The sequence below is a fragment of the Rutilus rutilus genome (genome assembly GCF_951802725.1).
Source record: "Rutilus rutilus genome assembly, chromosome: 21".
Taxonomy (NCBI): domain Eukaryota; kingdom Metazoa; phylum Chordata; class Actinopteri; order Cypriniformes; family Leuciscidae; genus Rutilus; species Rutilus rutilus.
In genome coordinates this window covers 32,003,679-32,024,892 of record NC_140226.1, presented here as the reverse complement: position 1 = coordinate 32,024,892, position 21,214 = coordinate 32,003,679, and the positions used below count along the sequence as shown (strand labels likewise).

General features: G+C 36.6%; 2 protein-coding genes across 3 annotated transcripts in view; one reads left to right on the top strand and one right to left on the bottom strand.

The window, feature by feature from the left end:
• rbks (ribokinase) overlaps positions 1 to 17,064 on the top strand; it is a 39,426-nt gene extending 22,362 nt beyond the window's left edge. For both annotated transcript variants that reach the window (XM_084392490.1, XM_084392489.1), the window contains exon 9: positions 16,275 to 17,064. In XM_084392490.1, coding sequence (XP_084248616.1) covers positions 16,275 to 16,448 — 174 coding nt within the window. In that variant the 3' untranslated portion in view covers positions 16,449 to 17,064. The remainder of the gene's footprint in view (positions 1 to 16,274) is intronic.
• Positions 16,088 to 20,610, bottom strand: mrpl33 (mitochondrial ribosomal protein L33). The gene is made up of 5 exons (XM_084392491.1): positions 20,486 to 20,610; positions 20,151 to 20,169; positions 19,650 to 19,756; positions 16,741 to 17,392; positions 16,088 to 16,590 (listed from the first exon to the last, which is right to left on the bottom strand). Exons 1-4 carry the CDS (start codon positions 20,505 to 20,507, stop codon positions 17,343 to 17,345), a joined length of 198 nt encoding a protein of 65 aa, XP_084248617.1. The 5' UTR covers positions 20,508 to 20,610; the 3' UTR covers positions 16,088 to 16,590; positions 16,741 to 17,342.
• Positions 20,611 to 21,214: the final 604 nt, after the last annotated feature.

Here is a 21,214-nt window from a genome sequence, read left to right as displayed (position 1 = left end):
TTCCTTTTTTTTTTATTTTATGTAATATACTGTACATCAGATAGTCTGTGAATGGTCGTTGGTGGTCCACGTGAAGCTTAACTGTATGAGATAGTGTCTGAGAAAACCAGATGTTGTTATACCCCTACAAGTTTGCCATGCTACTAGTCATCTGTGTGAATGATATTGAGTCATCAGTCATAATATGCCCATGATCCACTAGGATGATTCATATTTGAAGTAGTATGTTGTGAATGGGTAGTAAACACAATTTTTTCATCACTTGAAATATTTTGGATTCTGCTGTGGTGTGCGCTTTAATCTTGACACGAGAAGAGAAAGAAGTGAGATCGGAGTTATGATAGGGTATTTCTTGATGTTTCGCGTCATTTCTTACTAAAACAGATTGTTTTGCTGATTGTTGTCATGAGTTCAGTCTGGCGTTGTACGTACATGCTAACTGAATATGGCTACTTGTTTGCCTCACACTTTCACACGTTTGACATCAATCTCATGTTAATTGTGGATGTGGTTCTTCTGGTTTCTCTTCTGATTGCAATCTCTAAAGACACATACTCATTTTACGCCTGGATTCGGTAGATCTGGCGTCACAGTAGCTCAGATTTCCTGTTTATTTTTTTAAACACCAATAGGGAATCTTGTGAAGAACAACAAGTCATCTATTAGAAATGCGTCAAGACAGAAAGAAAAGTGGATACATCATAGTGTGTGATGCAATAAATATGTTTAGTATGTTTAGTCAGTGACCAGAAATGCCTCAAAACAGGTTGCACTTCTTCTCTGTTCTTTATTTGTATTATTCTGTCTTGCATTTCAGTTCTCATTTTTGAACCACATCTTACTTGGTTAACAAGCAATTTCATAACTTCATCCCACACCTACTGCAAGACCACATGAATTTCTTAGAAAAACGATTTATTTGGAGAAATTCTGAGAACTAAATGGTTTTTTTTATAATCCATTTAGTTCCCAGCAGAATGAGCACTGGATTCTTAATAGACCGCATCCATTTACTCATTGTTATCTCTTTTAGTCAAAGGTTCTTCTGATAATCACTGCACAGTTGTACAGAAAGATGACTTCTGGTGAAAAGACTTGTCGCTGTGACTTGTCTCTTCTTCAATCAACTGTCCTAATATCATAAAAAGCCTTAAGGCTTAGTACTTAGACAAATATATATATATATATGTATATATCCATTTGTTTTTGCACCACATGACTTTGATTTAAAAAAATATATATATATATTTTTTTTTTATCAAAGTCATGTGGTGCAAAAACAAATGGAAATGATGTCAAAGAAGGAGCCCTGCAGACCCTCATCATGAGTATGTGTCAATAAGTTTCCTAAAATTTCAGATAATTTGACTAAGAAAAGTTAAGTTCAGGTTGTAATATGTCGTACAATATGCTGTGACTCCACAAAAAATAATAATACTAAAAGTCACTAGGAAATCAAAATTGACGATTCTTGTTTTTTTTACAGAATGTTGCAGTGCTAATTCTAACTGGTTTATCCATGCACATCTTGTTAAAATTCATATGCCCTCGTATAATCTTCAATCAAAAAACGTTAGCTTCGAAACGACATCTGTTCTCTTCATGACGTGTTAAACTTTTTGACTCGTTAAACGTAATCTTTTTTGAAAATCTAAAATTTTCAAACCCACATTAAAAGAGTTTTTTTTTTCTTTCATAAAACAGAGATTATTACGCCAGAGATGTGGCATAGCGATTAGTGCGAAACAGGCAGATGAAAGTATGGCTTGGATCACATCATGTTCCCCGTTCATCCTTTACTGCCTCCTCTATCATTTATTAGCCCTAAGTAAATTAAATTAAATCATTATTTGTTTATATACATTGTTTTGACTGATTTCCATTCTCAATGATGAAAACGTTTGAAGTCACCAGTAAAACAACATTGACAGTTCTTGTTTTTTTTTATGAAATATTGCAGTGATTTATCCATGCCCTTGTAATCTTTAATACAAAAAGATGCAACAACATCTCTTCTCATTTACAAAAAAAAGTAAACAGTCAAATACAAATACACAAACAAATACAATAAAAATAAAGACACAAATTAAATAAACGTGGCTTTATGTTTTTCAGGTGTGTCCAACAGTATTATTCAGGTAAAGAAATACTACAGAAATGAAAGTAATCAAATGTAAAATATCACTGGATAGTTTTCATTGTAAAAATTAAATACAGATTACTGCTAACAAGTAAAGCTACAAAAGTTATTCGGTCAAGAGCAGCGAGGGATTTTCTCTTTGTCTTTTGTTCTCTGATTAAAGCTGCAGTCCGTAACTTTTGGCACTCTAGTGGTTAATAAGCAGAACTGCATGCGTCTTGCGGAAGAACATTTTAGCCGGATCTCCTTCTTTCTGTTTATGTATATGACGAGTCACGCAGGAACTGGGCTTCTCCGCAGTGGTAAGACCCGAACTAGTCTAAAATAGTCCCAATATAAACACTTATTATAGGTGTACCATAGTGATTCAGGATAAGACAAAACATGGATTCATGATGTACAGTACTCACTTATTATATAAATGTTGTGAATTTTAAATACAACATAAGTTACAGACAGCAGCAGGAATATTAGGCTGCTGTCACTTTAACCCTTTAGAACTTGAAGCTAAAATAGGTGTTTTTCACATATTTAGATTTTTTGACTTGTAAAATTCTAAAACAATGTGCTATCTTCATGTGCAAGGTGTCATCTTTTTCAGAATAAAATTAGCTTTCAACAAATTACAGTTATTGACCATTACTGTGTGTGGTGAGTTTGTAAATAGAATTTAAATGTGAGAAAAATAAACGAGATTTTTTTTTTATTTTATTTTTTTTACGAGAATAAATTGACTGATTTTTATTTAGAAAAGAAAAAGAAAAATCACGAACGAAAGAAACTTACACTTTAAAGTTGAAAAATGAACTATAATACATATATACAAGTCTTTTTTGTGACATTGGGTTGCACAGTTTTCATTTAGGACACTTTTTGTCATACACGCACACATACAAATGCACGCATTCATAGGCACGCACACATACACATGCACACACCACATGCTAAGATACGTGAAAGAATAACGGCCATCCGCCAATCCCCTCTTCTGCTGTCTACCACTTCTTTCGCCATGTATTTGTTAGTTTCCTTTATTATTTTATGCAATCCAAAACACTCCAACCTGCCGCGCTTCGTATCTCTGTTCAAATCCTTCCTTCCCGCTCTGCCAGAAAGCTGCTGTCATTTGCTGATGGAAAGCATGAAATTACCGTAATAAGCCGTATTTTGTCTACTGTCAGGGGCAATTTGAATGGTTTTGAAGAGTTACGGTAAAATGAATACAGCTTGCTGGTATGTGTCGGCGACGACACAGCCGGTTCTAAAGGGTTAAGAGCTTATGCACGGATCCAATATACTGATATACTGACACAACATGCGTTTTCTCTCAAATATTATGTTCCAAAACTGACTGTTTACCTGAATACTCAACAAGACGGGCATTTTGACATCATTTTGTATGTATTTCACCCTTTAATCGCAATAAGCCATGTTTGAGAGGCGGCTTTATGAGATCTCAGATCGCCACATAAATAAATCAGTGGTGCTCGCGGGAATGAGTCAAATGATCGCATTACAAGCACTATTCAACCGGAGTGAGTGAGTGGAGGCGGGTGTGTGTCCAACTGTCAATCAATACTACCGAAAAGGAGTATTGGAACTAGAGATGTGATGGTGATAATATTCTGCCACCGGTTAATCGACTTGGTCCGGTTTTGGTTAATCGAAAAGACCGGTAGCCTAATATCGGTTTCATCGGGGTGGAGCGATGTAAAAAATAATAGCCTAATAATTAGCGTCAATTCATCCAATTCAATGAAGTTAACGAACAACCTCGATCCATCAGGAAACGCCACAAAGGTCGCTGAATTTCACTGCGCTTCATGAAGAGTTTTTCTTTTGCGTGAAGAAGCCGTTCGCCGGAGATGTGTTAAAAGATATCGGAGTGCATTCATGATTATTAGGCTACCGGTATAATTATCCTCCTAGCGCCGGGTCTGAGTGAGTAATTTACTCTCTTACCTTTGTTCTTTGATTAACATTAATGACACTTTAAGACCAGCCACTGCGGACAGAGACGCGATCTGACACAAGTCCCATTTTCTCACAAATCTCTACATTCATTTAAGACTTTATTTAAATCATTTAAGACTGCTCTTATGAGGACACTCGACAAAACTGACATTTTGGCATAATTTGTGTGTGTTATGGTTTGTTCAAGCCCGAAAGAGAACTCGATACTGACGCGCGTCTATTCTGTGGGTCGTGTGTGTGTGTGTGTAATAGGCAGGACTACAGCGCGGTCTCTTTAGTCTTGTCGCGCTTGAATGGTTTAAAAGCATTCACATTAATAAGAGCGTGATCATACAACGCTAGTCAACGGGTGACAGAAAAAAACGGATACTGCGTAATTGCGTACATTTTTTTTTACGTTTTAAATTTTTTTTTTTTTTTTTGCGGTGCCGTTGCGACTGAACACCGTGTAACACCGGTAACACCAACTATCATAGCAAGCCTAATTGGAACCATTTCAGATATTTCAGTATGGATACATATCGATATTTCTGAAAATGCCTGTCATAAAACCACACACTCAGATATATGAGCACAGTATTGTCCAGGGCCGCCCCACTCTCTCTGGGTGACTCAGTGCTGAGTAGAGATCCTCTCAGCGGGAGTCCGCCTGGCTGTGGTCTCCACGTGGCGGTCGGCCTGTTCCCGTGCACTTTGATGACCCATAAATCCTGAGTTGTTTAACTCTTTTGGATGCCCTGATCCCTCTTCCAGTAACTCTGTTTTTCCCCCACTTGTTAAAAACCAGGAGGAGGAGGGGAATGGGGCCAAGTGCCAGATTTTATCTCAACGGTCGGCTAGACAGAAGCAAGGCATGTTTCCATCGGCTTATGCTCTAAGAGTGATGGAATATCACTTCCGGTTGAGACCAAAAAGAGAACTGTAGTCATTTCTTAACAGTATGTGGCGACTGTGTTTATTTGTGAGGTCTATCTTTAGTCATTAAAGAACATTCAATAGGAGGTTAAAGTGTTTACCGGGCTTCTCTCCGAGCGTAGTGGTGTGAGTCACGAAGCTCTGTGCTCCTTGGACTGGATCCAGGATTTTCTGCAGTGTCACCAGATCCCAGTCTTTCATACTAAACAACCCCTGTTATTCAGAGAATAGGCATGAAATGGTCTCAGCTCTGGTATTGCATGAATTAAACACTGTCTTTTTGTTTATGTGGCTCAGTTTGCACTAGGGCTGCTATATATATTGCTTAACCATATGTAGAGTTTAACTATAACTCGTTAAATAATGTGAAATTCAAAATGTGATACGATAATGCTTTAAGTGTGTAAATTATATTTAAATATATAGAAAATGGTATAACCAACATACATGTTATACATTCTTTTTGCGAGAAGAAAGCATCCTTACCATTTCTGAAAGTAAAAAGCAGTTTTACTGTAGCATTACATCAAAAGTAAGTCATTTTAATATCAGGGTGTTTGTGGTTTCAGGTAGGCCTACATTAGGTTTATTTAAAGGATAATTCCGGTATTTAGCGCTTTGAGTCTCTTTTCTGGTTTGTTTTGGATGAACTAGAGTGGTGGAAAAATTTTGACGATGGGTCCTGTCTCGACTTTATAACTCGTTTAGAATCGCCTTTGACCGCTTCAGAGTGGCTGGCTACGAACATGTCCTTAAAACAACCCTTAACGTTCGTTTTCAAAACGTTCGAGTGGTTAGTGGTGTTCGTTGATGTTCCAAAACAAGTAGCGGCAGCGAAATACAGTTTCTGTCGTGTTTTATTTGGCATTTTGTAAAATCCCATTGATTTCTGTTGGAGGACTCATTGCTGGTTGATATTACTGCACTTCAGACTCAAATATCGAGCGGAAGTTTATACGCGGTTGTGAGGTATCTGAAAAAATAGTTCCACTATAGCAAAAAACACGGATTGAAATCATAGATTGCGCCGATATATTTGTTTTTAATCATCAACGAACACCACTAACCACTCGGTGAGTTGCACAGTTTTGAAAACGAACGTTAAGGGTTGTTTTAAGGACATGTTCGTGCATGCCCGTAGCCAGCCACTCTGAAGCGGTCAAAGGCGATTCTAAACGAGTCAAAAAGTCGAGACAGGACCCATCGTCAAAATTTCTGTGTCCACCACTCTAGTTCATCCAAAACAAACCAGAAAAGAGACTCAAAGTGCTAAATACCGGAATTATCCTTTAACAGCAGAAATTAAATAATCAAATGTAAAAATAAAACACTGCTAACGCCCGTTTCACACATACTCCGTTTGCAGTGCGTGTGCGGTGCGTATTTTTTTCCGTACCCATGTTAACAGGTTAGAGCTTTCACACTGCACACGAATGCAGTCCGTCCATCCGTTCCAGTTGCGGTGCGTATACAGCAGTGCAGAGATCGTTTCCGTACCGAGTCTATTTTTTGCTGTGCTGCAACGCTGAATTAAAGTGACAACGCATGGTTCGTGTTTAAAATGCACACAGATTGACATGAAAATGTAATAATTTTACCATAAATGCATTTAATTAAATAAAATGTAGGTTAGTAATCTTACCATGAATGCATTTAATTAAATAAAACCATTTTCAGTCATCTTTTTATTTTAAGACGAGGTAAAGCAAGGAAAACTACAATTTACTTCAACAAGGCAACAAAACGACACTCGTGGAAAAACAAGTTGGTTGTGACGTGCAAGACTTTGTATAACGATTTAAATAGAAAAGGTATGAATCTGCTGTTTTTGTAAATTAAGTTTTAATTTAAAATGTATGCAATTTTAATATAAGTACATGGTTCAATATTTTACCACTGCGTGAGCAACTTAATATATAATCTATATAGAAGTAATGTATTGAACGTTGTGTTACGACCTCTCATAAAAAATATCAACTCTGAGAGAAGAGACTATAAACAAGAACAAGTAAACGGCGGAATCAATGCAATTATTTATTTATTTACTCACCCACAACAGACGCCACAAAGACTCACAATAATAACGAACATTCCATCCAGTGAACGAAATATAAAAGCACGGACAACAACTAGCCTAACAAAGAAAACAAAAATACAATTCTAAAGACAATTGTTTAATCTGTCGACGCTTCTATTATTATTATTAGTCAGCTCCTTCAATCAAATCACGAACAGGTGCGTCGGAGAGAGCGCACGTACTACACGCTCAAAAAGATAGAGCGACGCCAAGACAGACAAGGGAGGATGTGTACAAAGAGAATATCCTAAAACTTTTTTAAATAAAAGTTGCTGATAGCTTATGGATTTGAAATAAAATGAGTAGGTCTATATGTGTTTGTTGTAGCTACAGCCGCGGATCAGTTACGCACTGCAAACGCAGCATATGTGAAAGCACTATAGGGCGTGCTGCTCCTGCACCGCATACGCACCGCAACACGGACCGCACACGCACTGCACACGGAGTATGTGTGAAACGGGCGTAAGTCTTCACTGTATGAACTAAATACTGATTCTTATTAAAGCTACGTAGAGCAGTGAGTGATTTTCTCTTTGTCTATTGTTGTTTGATTAACATTACCATTAAGCACACGGATAGAAGCAGGATTATTAGGACGCTGTCACGGATCCAATATATTGATACACGCGCACCTTTTTTCTCAACTGTTTACTCCACTTAAGACGTAACTGACTGTGTTTACGTGAATACTCACCAAGACGGCCATTTTTACATCATTTTGTGTGTATTTGGCCATATAAACTGTGGAACTGAACTGGAATCGGGATTACATGCTACATGAGGTGGTTTTCTGTATGCGTGAGTACTTCGCTTATTGCGCCTAATAACATTAAGCATGTCACATGTATCTAACGGTCATGAGTCCAGTCTACTCTCTGCGTCGACCTAAAACTTTTGAACTATTAAATTCATTCAGTTATCGTAACGCGATATGCACATTTGCGATATTTCGATATATCGCGCTGCCCTAGTTTGCACTGCAGTTAATACAGAACTACTTAGAAACCATTGGTTATGGACAGAAATGGGAATATTTCAGTTTGATTCCAAGGACATAGACATATTTGTAACATTTTAAGCCAGCTGCCCGCTGATAAACTTGAAACACTTGATAACAGAATGTCACATTTATCCATTGTTGATTAAATCACTCCTCACTGTTGGGTCTGTCGCATTGACTCAGATGTGTAATCGTTTAAGCATGTCTCACAGATTCTGTCACTTACTGCAGCCTCTCTTCAGTCATTAAGTTCGCAGAAATAAGAACAGAAGCACCACGTGGACGTGAACATCATGGACAACAACTGGTGTCATTGCGATGAGCTCCTTCGCTGAGGAAAAGAGGGAATGCCACAAGGTTGAAGTGGAGGTGGGGAGGAGTTACGCTAGCGCATTGGACATGCCAAAGCAATGAGAGACCGCCCATCAACAACGACTGAGAATTCACATCTTTATGTTGTTCCCAGAGGTTGCGAAGAGAGTTGGTTGGACTCTTAACTCAGCAGATGAGTTGGTTTTTTGAGCGCTGAAAGAAAATCAGTGAGTGCGTCGCATCTGTCACCCTTAAGAGGACACTACGCACATCTCAAATGGACCGTGCCGTTGTGTACTCTTGATCAAGGAATCCTTTCTCTTGGACACTAAGCAGTCTCAAGTTAAAAGGATCTTTTGGCAGTTTTACAGCTTCACATCACATCAAAAGCCGTGTGGTATGGCACTACATGAAAAGCACGGTTAAACACTACTGGAAGGGCAAGTAAGCAGTTTCTCTCTGTGTGGCTACACACCAGCTCTAAGATCATCCCCTTTCTTCCATATATCTTACACAAGCCTTCATAAATCCAACACTGACCGACCCTTTCATGAGAAAGTGATCCTATCTGCAGCCAACGTGTGTGTGTGTGTGTGTTCACAGAGACCCTACAGCATGGACTGTGGGTGGCCTGTGCTCTTACATTTGGATGTCAACCCAATTCCAAAACCAGACAATAAAGGCTTGTAGTTGTTTCAGACAATCACAATCAGCCAGACTTCACCTCCATGAAAAGAGACATAGAGGACCCACCACAGGGATCTTTACAGGAGACAGTGGTGAGTATTTACCGGAAAGCACTGAATGCCTCCAACCGACATTGGTGTCGTCACACCAAGAGACTGTAAATGAAACCCACAAAGAAGAACCCACACTGAGCCGCTTGGACAGCAGCCATTCTTTTTGAGAGGAACCATGTCCTAGCAACATGTGCTTTGGTGACACAAGATGACCACTCAGACCCACAAGTGGGTTTCTAAAAAGATTCGAGATTTGACCGTCAACAAACTCTAAAGCTTGTACTGTACCATCCAACACTTTATGATACACCAACATTTGGGAAATCCTTATGGTTTTTCAACAGCAACAGAACAACATGTTGTTGGGCTCTCCTTAAGTTTTGAATCTGTGTTCATTCTCTCAGTATGATCTTTGGCATTGAATGCCATCTTGAGTCATCCACTCCTTTCATTGCTTTTATAGCCTTTTAAATTATTATACCGCAACACTGCAGGTGTAAAGTGTTGTGATACAAATATTGTTCCAACTGTGATGACCATCATGTTTTCCCAAGCTTTTACTCCAATGGCCATAATCTTGAACTAGCACCAAATTACTGTAGATATTAGTTCAGTATCACATTGTCAGACTTCAACATGCATTCAAAATGAATCCTATTCATTTCCTTGACACATGTTACTGTATTAAAGGATGAGTTCATTTTCCAAAAAAAATTTTGTTGATAATTTACTCACCCCGATGTCATCCAAGTTATCCATGTCTTTCTTTCTTCAGTCGAAAAGAAATTAAGGTTTTTGAGGAAAACATTTCAGGATTTTTCTACACAGAATGGACTTCAATGGCAACCAACTATTCCAATGTTCAAAGAAGGTTCAAATGTCAGTCTCAATGCAGCTTCAAAGTCTCAACACGATCCCAGTCGAGAAATAAAGGGTCTTATCTAGCAAAACAATCGGTCATTTAAAAAAATACAATTATATATATATATATATATATATATATATATACTTTTTAACCACAAATGCCCGTCTTGTACCATCTCTGAGATGGGCCACGTATTATGTCATCATGTTGGAAAGGTCAAGAAAAATAAATAAAATAAAATAAATTAAAACAAAGATTTCGGATGATTTTGGAGGAGAAAATGAGAGGGAGTTTTTCACCCTTCCCTACCTTTTTGAACTGGAGTACAGACAAATAACTTAGATAGATGACGTGACGCGTGACCTTTCCAACGTGATGACGCAATACGTGGTGCATCTCAGAGATGGTTCACGACAGGCATTTGTGGTTAAAAAGTATATATTTATAAATTTTTTTTTGAAAATGACAGATCGTTTAGCTAGATAAAACCCTTATTTCTCGGCTGGGATCGTGTAGAGACTTTGAAGCTGCATTGAGACGGACATTTGAACCTTCCATTGAAGTCCATTATATGGAGAAAAATCCTGGAATGTTTTCCTCAAAAGCCTTAATTTCTTTTCGACTGAAGAAAGAAAGACATGGATATCTTGGATGGCATCGGGGTGAGTAAATTATCAGCAAATTTTTTTTTAAAAGTGAACTAATCCTTTAATTGTCCACAATTAATTTGTGCACATTATTTCAATGAACATTTTTTGTCTTTGTTATCCTCACTGAAACTACTTTACTTTTCGGATGAAGTCACCAATTCCTCTTCTTTTTCAAACCCCTCCCCTTTAACCACATGGTTCCCATAGGACCCTCTTTTCATCATCTACTGAATAAATCCAATTGGATAAAATCAAGATTACATTTTTTCTCAATATGTTTTCACTTGGAAATACGTCAGAAGTCAAATTATTTCATGTTTTCTATGCATTTCATGTTTATTTCGTGACATACATAACGCTGTGGTACAGAAGTTCTGGAGAAACTTTACTTTTTTGGAGAACGCGATTTGTCCTGCATCTTCAAAGTTTTCAGAGAACCGTAATGTAAAATAGACTTCGGTCTTTGACTGACCACATCTAATAGTTTTGTCATATGACTGACAGACGGCTCTATCTGGGACTGTTTGGAAGCTACTGGTGTCACTACAGATACATCATGCTTCAGTCAACTGTTGTCAGAAGTCATTCTCACTTTTGAAGGCTAACCATGCAGCCTGTGAAGACCAAAGCTGACTTTTTAAAAGTCAAGGATGATCATTTTAATGCAGAATTGGGAGATATACTCTTTGTGCCCAATTCAGCATGGTAAACACATCATGGTGTCTATGTAGTTTTATTTTTTTCACACCACTTTTTTTATTAACATACGGGGTATTCACACCGACGATATTTGGAAATGACTGAAAGTTTTCATTTTCATTAGCAGTTGGTGACACAAATTAGAGAGAAATAAAATAAAATGCAAAATTCTTTGTCAATAAAATGCCATCTTTTTTGGCAATGGATTCATTCATTATGATAATTTGAAGGCCAACCCAAGTCTAATTCGCACTGGGTTCTCTAATTTCTTACAGGTTTTTAGAATGGCAGACTAAAGGTCTGTGGTTAACATTAATTTAGGAAAGCTGAGGTTTTTTTTTTTTTTTTTTTTTTTACGCAAGTTGCAATAAGGACAATCAGAAATGACGGAAATATCGTATTTTCACATTGAATGCACCACCAAATGGTCATAAATACGAGTGGGAAGCTCAGGATTTCCTTTAAGCCCTGATGTTTATGAGTTGAGGCAGTGGCAGAATACCACAATATTAATAGGTATTTAGCAGTGACATTGTCAAGCTTTTTTTTTTTTTTACAACAACATAAGCTAATTGCAACACAAAATATAATAGCATTGTAATATACCAATACAATATAAAACAAAGTTTACAGTGGCTTCATAAAATACTTAAAGCTACACTGTGTAGGATTTTCTCCCATCTAGCAGTGAAATTGTATATGACTACCAACTGAATATTACTTTCTAGCCCCTCCCATTCCGAGGGCGTTTTAACTCCTACGGTGGCCGTATTATTTCAAATCTGCCGGCAGTCGCGAGTAATCTCCCCCTCGCATTCGTCACGGTGCCACTAGGCGTCAATGGAAACACGTCAATTTCACAAAAACTCCCATCTATCGCAAAAAAGTTTTTACGCTCGCATGAGGTGGTTTTTCAGGCAATTCGAAAAAGAAATATTTCGCAAAACTGCAATGGAAACAGTTTTTGCGCATTTACCTGACTTAGAAGGCGCGGAATACGAGACAGAGCTCTTTATTGAATTCATAAAAGACAAAAGATTGACAGAAATACTGGATTCCAAACCTCAAAGAAATGCCACAATCAAGACCTCGGAGCAGATATGAGGGAGAAAAACCCAGAAACACCTCATATGTGCCGCTCACAGACACAGTATGGGTCTTTCCTTGCCATTAATGCTTGGATAACACGCCTACGTTTCCTTCAATTAATAATAATAATGTCCAGTGCGGTACGTGGCTGTGATATATATATATATATATAAACTTACCAACGTCCGTTGCATGATTTTTGGAATGACTTATCGCGAGAGGAAAAAATGACGTTTTAGTCGCATAACATCGGTTAATGGAAACGCCGTCATTACGCAATCGTTTTTTATCGATATTTAGAAAAAAAATCGCAAAAGTTTTGCGCGAATCTTTAATGGAAACGAGGCTACTGAGTGTAAAAACGCAAAAGGCGAAGCTTGAATTTCCAGGTATGTCCCTCTTTGGCACATGTATTTTCAAGATGGAGGCACAACATGGCTGCCGCCATTCGAGCGACTCTCGTATGTATCCTAAATGGCAGATTCTACACTTACAAAAATACTTGATTAGTTGGTAGAAGTAATTACACATGAATGAGCACATATCATTTTGAAAGAACAAAGTGTTTTTTGCTAAGAATCAACTTAAAAAAGTACACAGTGTAGCTTTAACACATCTGATGCACAATCTTTGTTCTTTATTTTCTAGAAGTAGAGTTAAAAACCTTGCTGTATTTTTGTGTTAGTTAATTAAGAGAAGGTACACCGCCATCTTGCTCCGACAAAAGTGACTTGAACATTGTAAACACGACTTTAAAACTTGTAAATACAAACTTCTCAGGAGGACTTGAATGCACCATATGACTAACAATAGCAACCTCCAGCAATAAAATAACGATTGTCTTTATTTCTGCGTGTCACATTCCTTGCTGCACGAATCTTATTAGAGCAACAGAGGCAGACGGAAGGTGGACGACGTGGAGACATTACCGAAATCTCAAGAGAATCTTTTCCAGAAATGTTCTCATGACCACACCATATGTCTAACTGCAGATGGTCTAACTGTGCAAAGGTGGACTGTGATCATTTTGAAATGAATTCTTGTCTGCACAGATCACTTCATCCAGTCATCAATCAGTAGGGGAGTTTAGACAGCTGTGGATATGGAGGAGACTGAAGGGACAGTCAGAGGTGTGCAATAGCGATCGATGGTTTAGAGCCGTTGAGATGAGTAATCTGGTAGACTTGTGAGAACCAGTGACAGGGAGATCTGCGGTTAAATCTGAGTACATCACTGCATTCCTCTGTGCTTTCCCATCATAAACTCAACACCCGCCATTACCCCTCCCCCCAGATCCCGGTCTACCCCCCGCAGGCACAGAGAAACATGCCAATGTCCTTATCACATTTATAAATATATATAATTAAATAAAGTGGAGATGGAAAAGTGGGTCTTAGTGTGCAGTAACGATAACTCGGAAAATTAATGATCTTTGGAAAATGTGTGTGTGTGTGTGTGTGTGTGTGTGTGTGTGTGTGTGATCAAAAGTTTAGGATGTTAATTTTGTTTTATGTTTTTGAAAGAAGTCTCTTATGCTCACCAAGGCAAATTAGTGTCAACATATAGTGATTTCTGATGGATAATTGGACACTTAAGACTGGACTAATGCTTGCTGAAAATGAAGCCATCACAGGAATACATTACCCACATTCAAGAATGCATTAAGAAAAGAATAAAATGAAAAAACAAAATGAAAAAAAAAAAATTCTTTTGATATATTGCATGTTCAGATATTCATACATCTAAATATTCTGAGACATGAAAATTTTGTTTAAAAAAAAATTTGACGCTAACTGGCAACTTCTCTTTTTAAACGCTGACGGGGAAACTGTTATTTTAAATTATAATATTTCACAATATTACTGTTTTCAATGTATTTTTGTTTAAACAAATGCAGCTTTGGCTTTTTAGCTTTGACATAAGAGACTTCTTTCAACATTTATAAAAACGATATATATATTATATACAGTGCAATGCATAAGTGAAAACACCCATGCTAAAGTTGACTAAAAAGAGGAATAAAAAATAAATGTTAAATTCCCATAGAGGCAGGCAGATTTTTATTTTTAAGTATTTTTTTTTATTTTTTTTTTAGAAAACTATGCATCCTGATAAAGTTCCCTTGGCCTTTGGAATTAAAATAGCCCCACATCATCACATAGCCTTCACCATACCTAGAGATTGGCATGGTTTTATTTCAGTTAGCCTAAAAGCTAGTTTGATTAGCATTGAGAGATGATCTTATGGAAAGTACCCCATGCCAATCTCTAGGTATGGTGAAGGCTATGTGATGATGTGAGGCTATTTTAATTCCAAAGGCCAAGGGAACTTTATCAGGATGCATAGTATCCTAAAAAATTTTTTTTTTTTAAATACTTAAAAATAAAAATCTGCCTGCCTCTATGGGAATTTAACATAGGGGTGTACTCACTTATGCACCCTGTATTTTAAGGAAGAACATTTATTTATTTACGATACATTATTCATTCACAAAGAAAATTGGTGTCCTTAAAGGTTGGATTTTTCCTAATTTTTTTTAATTAAGGCATTAAGTTCAATTTCCAAAAGATGATTTTTTATTCCTCTTTTTAGTCAACTTTAGCATGGGTGTATTCACTTATGCATTGCACTGTATATATATATATATATATATATATGTCAAATCATATTTAACCTCAAACTCAAAAAAGTACAACATTTTGAGGCATTAATGCTTATTAAAAAAAACGTAAAAAAAAAATCATACTGTTCATATAATATGTTTGTTGGATTCAGTATATATCTATCCCTCTGCTACACTACCAGTCAAAAGTTTGGAATAATATATATATATATATATATATATATATATATATACACAGGTGAAACTCGAAAAATTAGAATATCGTGCAAAAGTTCTAATTCTGATGATTATGGCTTACAGCTTATGAAAACCCCAAATTCAAAATCTCAGAAAATTTGATTGCATGAAATCAATAAAACAAAGGATTTTAAAAACAGAAATGTCAGCCCTCTGATAAGTATAGTCATGCATATGTATATAGTTATATATATATACTAAATATATTAGTTTCACCTTTTAATTTGAATTACTGAAATACACAAACTTTTGCACGATATTCAAATTTTTCGAGTTTCACCTGTGTGTGTATATATATATATATAATTCCAAACTTTTGACTGGTAGTGTAGCTGAGGGATAGATATATACTGAATCCAACACATATTATATGAACAGTATGAAGTTTTTTTTAATTAGCATAAATGCCTCAAAATGTTGTACTTTTTTGCGTTTGAGGTTAGATATGATTTGACGTGTTGTTGACAGATTCCTCCCCAAAATACTGATTACAGTGAAATTACTAAGAGGGAGAGAAAACAAAAGTTGCAGAACACAAATGTCACGCTGCATGTCTCATAACAGAAGAGCTTCACAAGACTCTGAGGCATGACAGCGGTCAAGAAAAGCTTGAAGCATGCGTGTTGTTTCACACTGACCCCGGTGACCTGTGCCCAAGTCGGCATCTACACACTTACTCACCATGCCTTGCACAACGGCAAACACAAATGACTCAACGGGGAATTAAAGTCATGTCATCATCATCATTAAATACTGTCAGGATCAATTGATGGTTAAATATTTATTTAGTCATTTGTTCCCCAGATTTGTGTGCAAAGTTACAACCTTTGGACTCACGCACTCGCATTGAAAAGTATGACGGCACCCCCTGCTGTCATGTTTAGTATGGTTCTTCTGTTCAGCTGCATTATGGGCATTAATGGCACAAACTGAACTAAAAATACTCTCAACAGGGAGCAGGAGACAGCTTCATTGGTGCCCTGGCTTTCTACATGGCGCAATATCCCACAATGCCGCTGGAAGAGATGGCCAGGAGAGCCAACCTCGTCGCAGCAGTGTCTGTGCAGACGGTCGGCACTCAAACATCTTTCCCATTTCAGAAGGATCTGCCAACTGAACTATTCTGAAGGTGACACACCACAAAAAAAAAAAAAAATTAACCTGTGCACAGTGTCCACAGTATTACTGTGTATAATAAACAATACCAAGTACTGGAGAGTTCTTGATGATGTCATTTCCTAGCCTGGGTGATTATATAATCTCACAATTCTGACTTTTTTTTTCTTTTTCTTAGAATTGCGAGTTTATTTCACACAATTCTGAGAAAAAAAAAAGTGTCAGAATTGTGAGATTATTTTGTGCAATTACCTTTTTTAATTTTTTTATTCAGTGGCGGAAACAAGCTTCCATACTTCTCACAATTCACTATTAAGAGATTTATATATTGGTCAAAGTTTTGTTCAAAGCAAGAGTAAGTTCATCTCGAAAGAGAAAGTTCAGGAATTTAAGTAACGCTCTGTTTGTTGTAATCGAGAGTAAAACAATTCTCAGAAAGCATCATTGAAGATAAGAACAGTTGTCATAGTGAAAATGTCTATATGCGTAGGAAAGCACAAACAGCACAGGCGGTTTCGTGTGTTTCAATTATTGTTATTTTTGTGGTAACAATTATGTACACAGATCTCTCTTTTTTCCCTTCTACAAAATAAAATTTTGCTGGCTAATTATTCCAGCCTAAAGCGATCTGTCATTGAGTAGGAGGTTTCATTGTTTGCTGTAGGGTCAACTTTGCCTTGGTAGAAAAAGAAGGAAACAAAAGAAGTGAACATAATGGACTTCTTGTAATGGTCTTAACAACACATCATCCTGTTTCTGGTCTCATTACACCGGTTATCCACGGCTGCAGTGATGCCGGCTCTTCTGTCGTAGTTGATCACCACCACACTGTGACCAGTAACACTTTAAAAGTCCTTTTTCTCAGTGTCTGTATCACAAGTTTCTCCCATTTTTTTTTTTTTTTTTTAAAGAGAGCGTATCTTCCTCTTCTCAAAGAACAGAACATGTTTGTTCACTGTGGAGAGCAATGAAGAGAAAAGAAAAACACATTAACTGAAATATGTAACAAGCGCTGAAAAGACAGAAATCACATTATGGGATCACAATTATTCTATAGATAATCCTAAGGGAAAAAATAGGCCATGACAAACAAGTGTATGGAAAAATCTTTAGGTAACACTTTACAATAAGGTCTCATTTGTTAACATTTAGTTAATACATTAGCTAACGTGAACACACACACACATATTTCAGATTTGGGTCTGGATTTCCAGGCTACTCTATTTCTGCATCATCATCATCATCATCATCAGCAGCAGCACATCTGGCATGCTCACAGCAGTGTGTCTGAGTATCTATTAGCAGAAACAAGTCCATGATCAACACCAGCCATAGCGGATCGAGTCCATCAAGACCATTTTCACTAATGTGCTAAAACTATTCCAAGAGTTTTTACTGAACTGTAAATAAACTAAAGTAGATGCCTAATGTTAACAACTAATGAAACCTTAATGTAAAGTGTTACCAATACTTATTTCTAAGTGTTTATCTCTTCTTCCTTGGGATGTACATATGTTCAGGAATAGTTTGCATATCTGTTGTATCTGTGAGTTTATCTCGTTCACTGGGGGGTTAGGGCAATATTAAAATGGCTATGGAATGATATTTGATATATATATATATACAGTACTGTGCAAAAGTCTTAGGCATGTTAATATCCCCACCCCAAAAATGGTTTTAAGTCAGTTATTTCTATCTTTTGCTATAGTGTGTCTGTAGGAAATATCAGTTCACATTTCCAAACATTCTTTTTGCCTTTAATTGTAATAATCCAGTGAGATTTGTGTATGCACAAGGAGTCTGTCAACAGCCGGTATGATCTGATCTCACCATCATCGAGTCCGTCTGTGATTACATGAAGAAACTGAGACAGACTAAATTCCAGAAGAACTGCGGGAACATCTACGAGATGCTTGAAGAAACAAAGCTCCCTGAAAAACTATGCGCAAGTGTACCTGTCCTGGACAAAAGCCGTTTTAAACGCAAAGGGTCGTTACACCAAATATTGATTTGAATTAGTTAATAGAAGTTAAATCATAAATAAATTCAATTTGTGATTTTGTTTTTGAAAGCATTCTCACTTCACAGTATTTTAACACAAGTGCCAGTACTTTTCACAGCACTGTAGCTTTGCAGGAAGGTTTCTTCAAGCGTCTCGGAGACGTTCCCGCAGTTCTTCTGGATTTAGTCTGTCTCGGTTTCTTCTGTTTCTTCATGTAATCACAGACGGACTCGATGATGGTGAGATCAGATCATACCGGCTGTCGTCAGACTCCTTGTGCATACACAAATCTCACTGGATTATTACAATTAATGGCAAAAGAAATGTTTGGAAATGTAAACTGATATTTCCAACTGACACACACACACACACACACACACTGCAGGAAAATATATAAATAACCGCCTTAAAAACTTCTTCTTTTTTTTTGTGGGTAAAAATACTAACATGCCTAAGACTTTTGCACAGTACTGTATAAGTACGGTGGCCGAGAGGTGCAAAACAAATCACAATTACAAAAACAAAATAACAAATCCAAAAACAAAACAACAAATTATAAACACAATGGCAAGTCTAAAATCAAAATAACAATTCAGAAAACAAAATAAACATTCAGAAAAAACAAAACGACAATTCAGAAAACACAAATTTGTTGATCACAAATTTCTTGATTGACAGGTGTCTCATCCAATCAGTGATAAGTACGTCATTCTCAAAATATACCTACCTTTTCCGTTTTGTATGAATTGTCGTTGTGTGTTCTGAATTGTCGTTGTGTTTTCTGAATTGTTATTTTGTTTTTGTAATTGTGATTTGTTTTGCACCTCTCGTCCACCGTATATAAGTCTAACAAAGTGAATAATTTAAAACAAACTGAATTTTCCAGAATATATGTGAAATTATGTGGCTTTAGCTCAATGACAATGTAAAAAGCCAATCATGTATTTTAGTTTATAAGATACAGTACATAATATTTCCTTACGCAGTACGGGTGTTTTCACATGAACATATAGGCTATAGCTGCCTTTATACTTTGCAACAGGGTCCTTTTCAAAATTATCATAATTGTTGGGGTCCTTGAAAATCAGATCATGTTCTACCATTGCAATAACGTTGACATAAAGCACAATATATAATTTTGAGCCACTTAGTTTGTGTTCCTCAAATGAAAACAGGATCTATATGAAGTCAAACTGATGGTTCACCTCACCTATGGGGTCATGCTTTCGCAAAACCAGCTTGTCCCTCAATCGGCCCCTCTTTGTGTTAAAACAGTAACCCGTGCCAGCCGCGCTCATCATCTGAACCAGCAGCGTCCTGAAACACAAGAACATTCAAGACCACAGGTGGAACAAAGCACTGACTTCAGTGTGTCTGTCATAAAACAGGACATCAAACCAAGCCGGATCTCAAAACTCACTTTAAATCAAGCATTTAACCAGACTAAAATTTACAAATGAATGTGTTAAACGTTCAACAACAGAACATATACATGTGCTGGACAGTGAAATGCATTATACTGCATGATCTCTGTTTGAAGTCTGATACATTTATGATATTTTTACCTCAAATTTAAGGAGATATGAGGGAAAAAATAGCTTTTTCACACAGTACAGCATGGCAGCAGTATATTCTGCATAAGAGTAAAGCATAAAGTGCTCACACAGTTTCAGTATGTAATCAGACTGCAATGAGGATGAGGGATACTCACTTCGATTTGCTCTTGGCAACTAGATTGAGAAATAAACAAACAGAAACCAAACATAATTAGCATTAGCAACTAACAATATGATCAAATGTAATGGGACATATGTGTATGTATGTTTGTTTATAAACAGATCATCACTAAATAACATCTAAAAACAAGTATTTATGGCATATATTTGAACTGGGACACACAAATGCGCACATTTATACATCTATAGGTGAAACTGCTGGCTAGTTACAGTATTAGCCGCTACACGACGCGTCTGTTCTGCAGTATACACACATTATTGTGCAGACAATGAGGTCTTGCAGATATTATATGATTATAGATGTACTCACGGTTCACAGTAGTGAGAAACATTCTTATTCTTCTATAACAGCTAAGAAATAACCGCTCCGAAATGTCACATTGAGCTCCTGTCACTTAAAGTTTCCGGCTCAATCTCCAGTGCTTCCGGTGTCGTGCTACGTCATCGTAGGAATGGATCCTTTTGTATTATTTTATTATTGCATTATGTTATGACAATGATGGACATTGTTGTTAATGTTGTTTTTTTTTTTATTATTCAAGCATAAAAATTTTTTTTATTATTTGTTGTTTGTTTGTTTTAAAGAATTACATACAGACAGGGAGGATAGATAGATAGATAGATAGATAGATAGATAGATAGATAGATAGATAGATAGATAGATAGATAGATAGATAGATAGATAGATAGATAGATAGATAGATAGATAGATAGATAGATAGATAGATAGATAGATAGATAGATAGATAGATCATAAAAATGACACATAATTTCTCATATTCATTTTGTTTAATGCACTAAAATAACTAAAACTATATATAAGCTACTGCATAAATAAAATGAATAATACAAAAATACACAACAAAACTACTAAAACTTTAAATAAAATGAAAATGGAAAATACACAAATAAAAACAAATTCAATATATATATATAAAACTATAATCTCTATGATACTAAAACAACACCGGTCTGTGAGCAGGGATACAAAAATGCAAAGATACCATTTTTAGTTTTCATGTCAAAAATAATATGTGTC

Excerpts from the sequence above, each read along its gene's own strand:
- mrpl33 (XM_084392491.1), bottom strand. The coding sequence starts at position 20,507 with ATGTTTCTCACTACTGTGAACC. Across the intron at positions 17,393-19,649 it reads GCGAAAGCATGACCCCATAG|TGAACAAACATGTTCTGTTC; the intron begins GTGAGGTGAACC and ends TGCTCTCCACAG.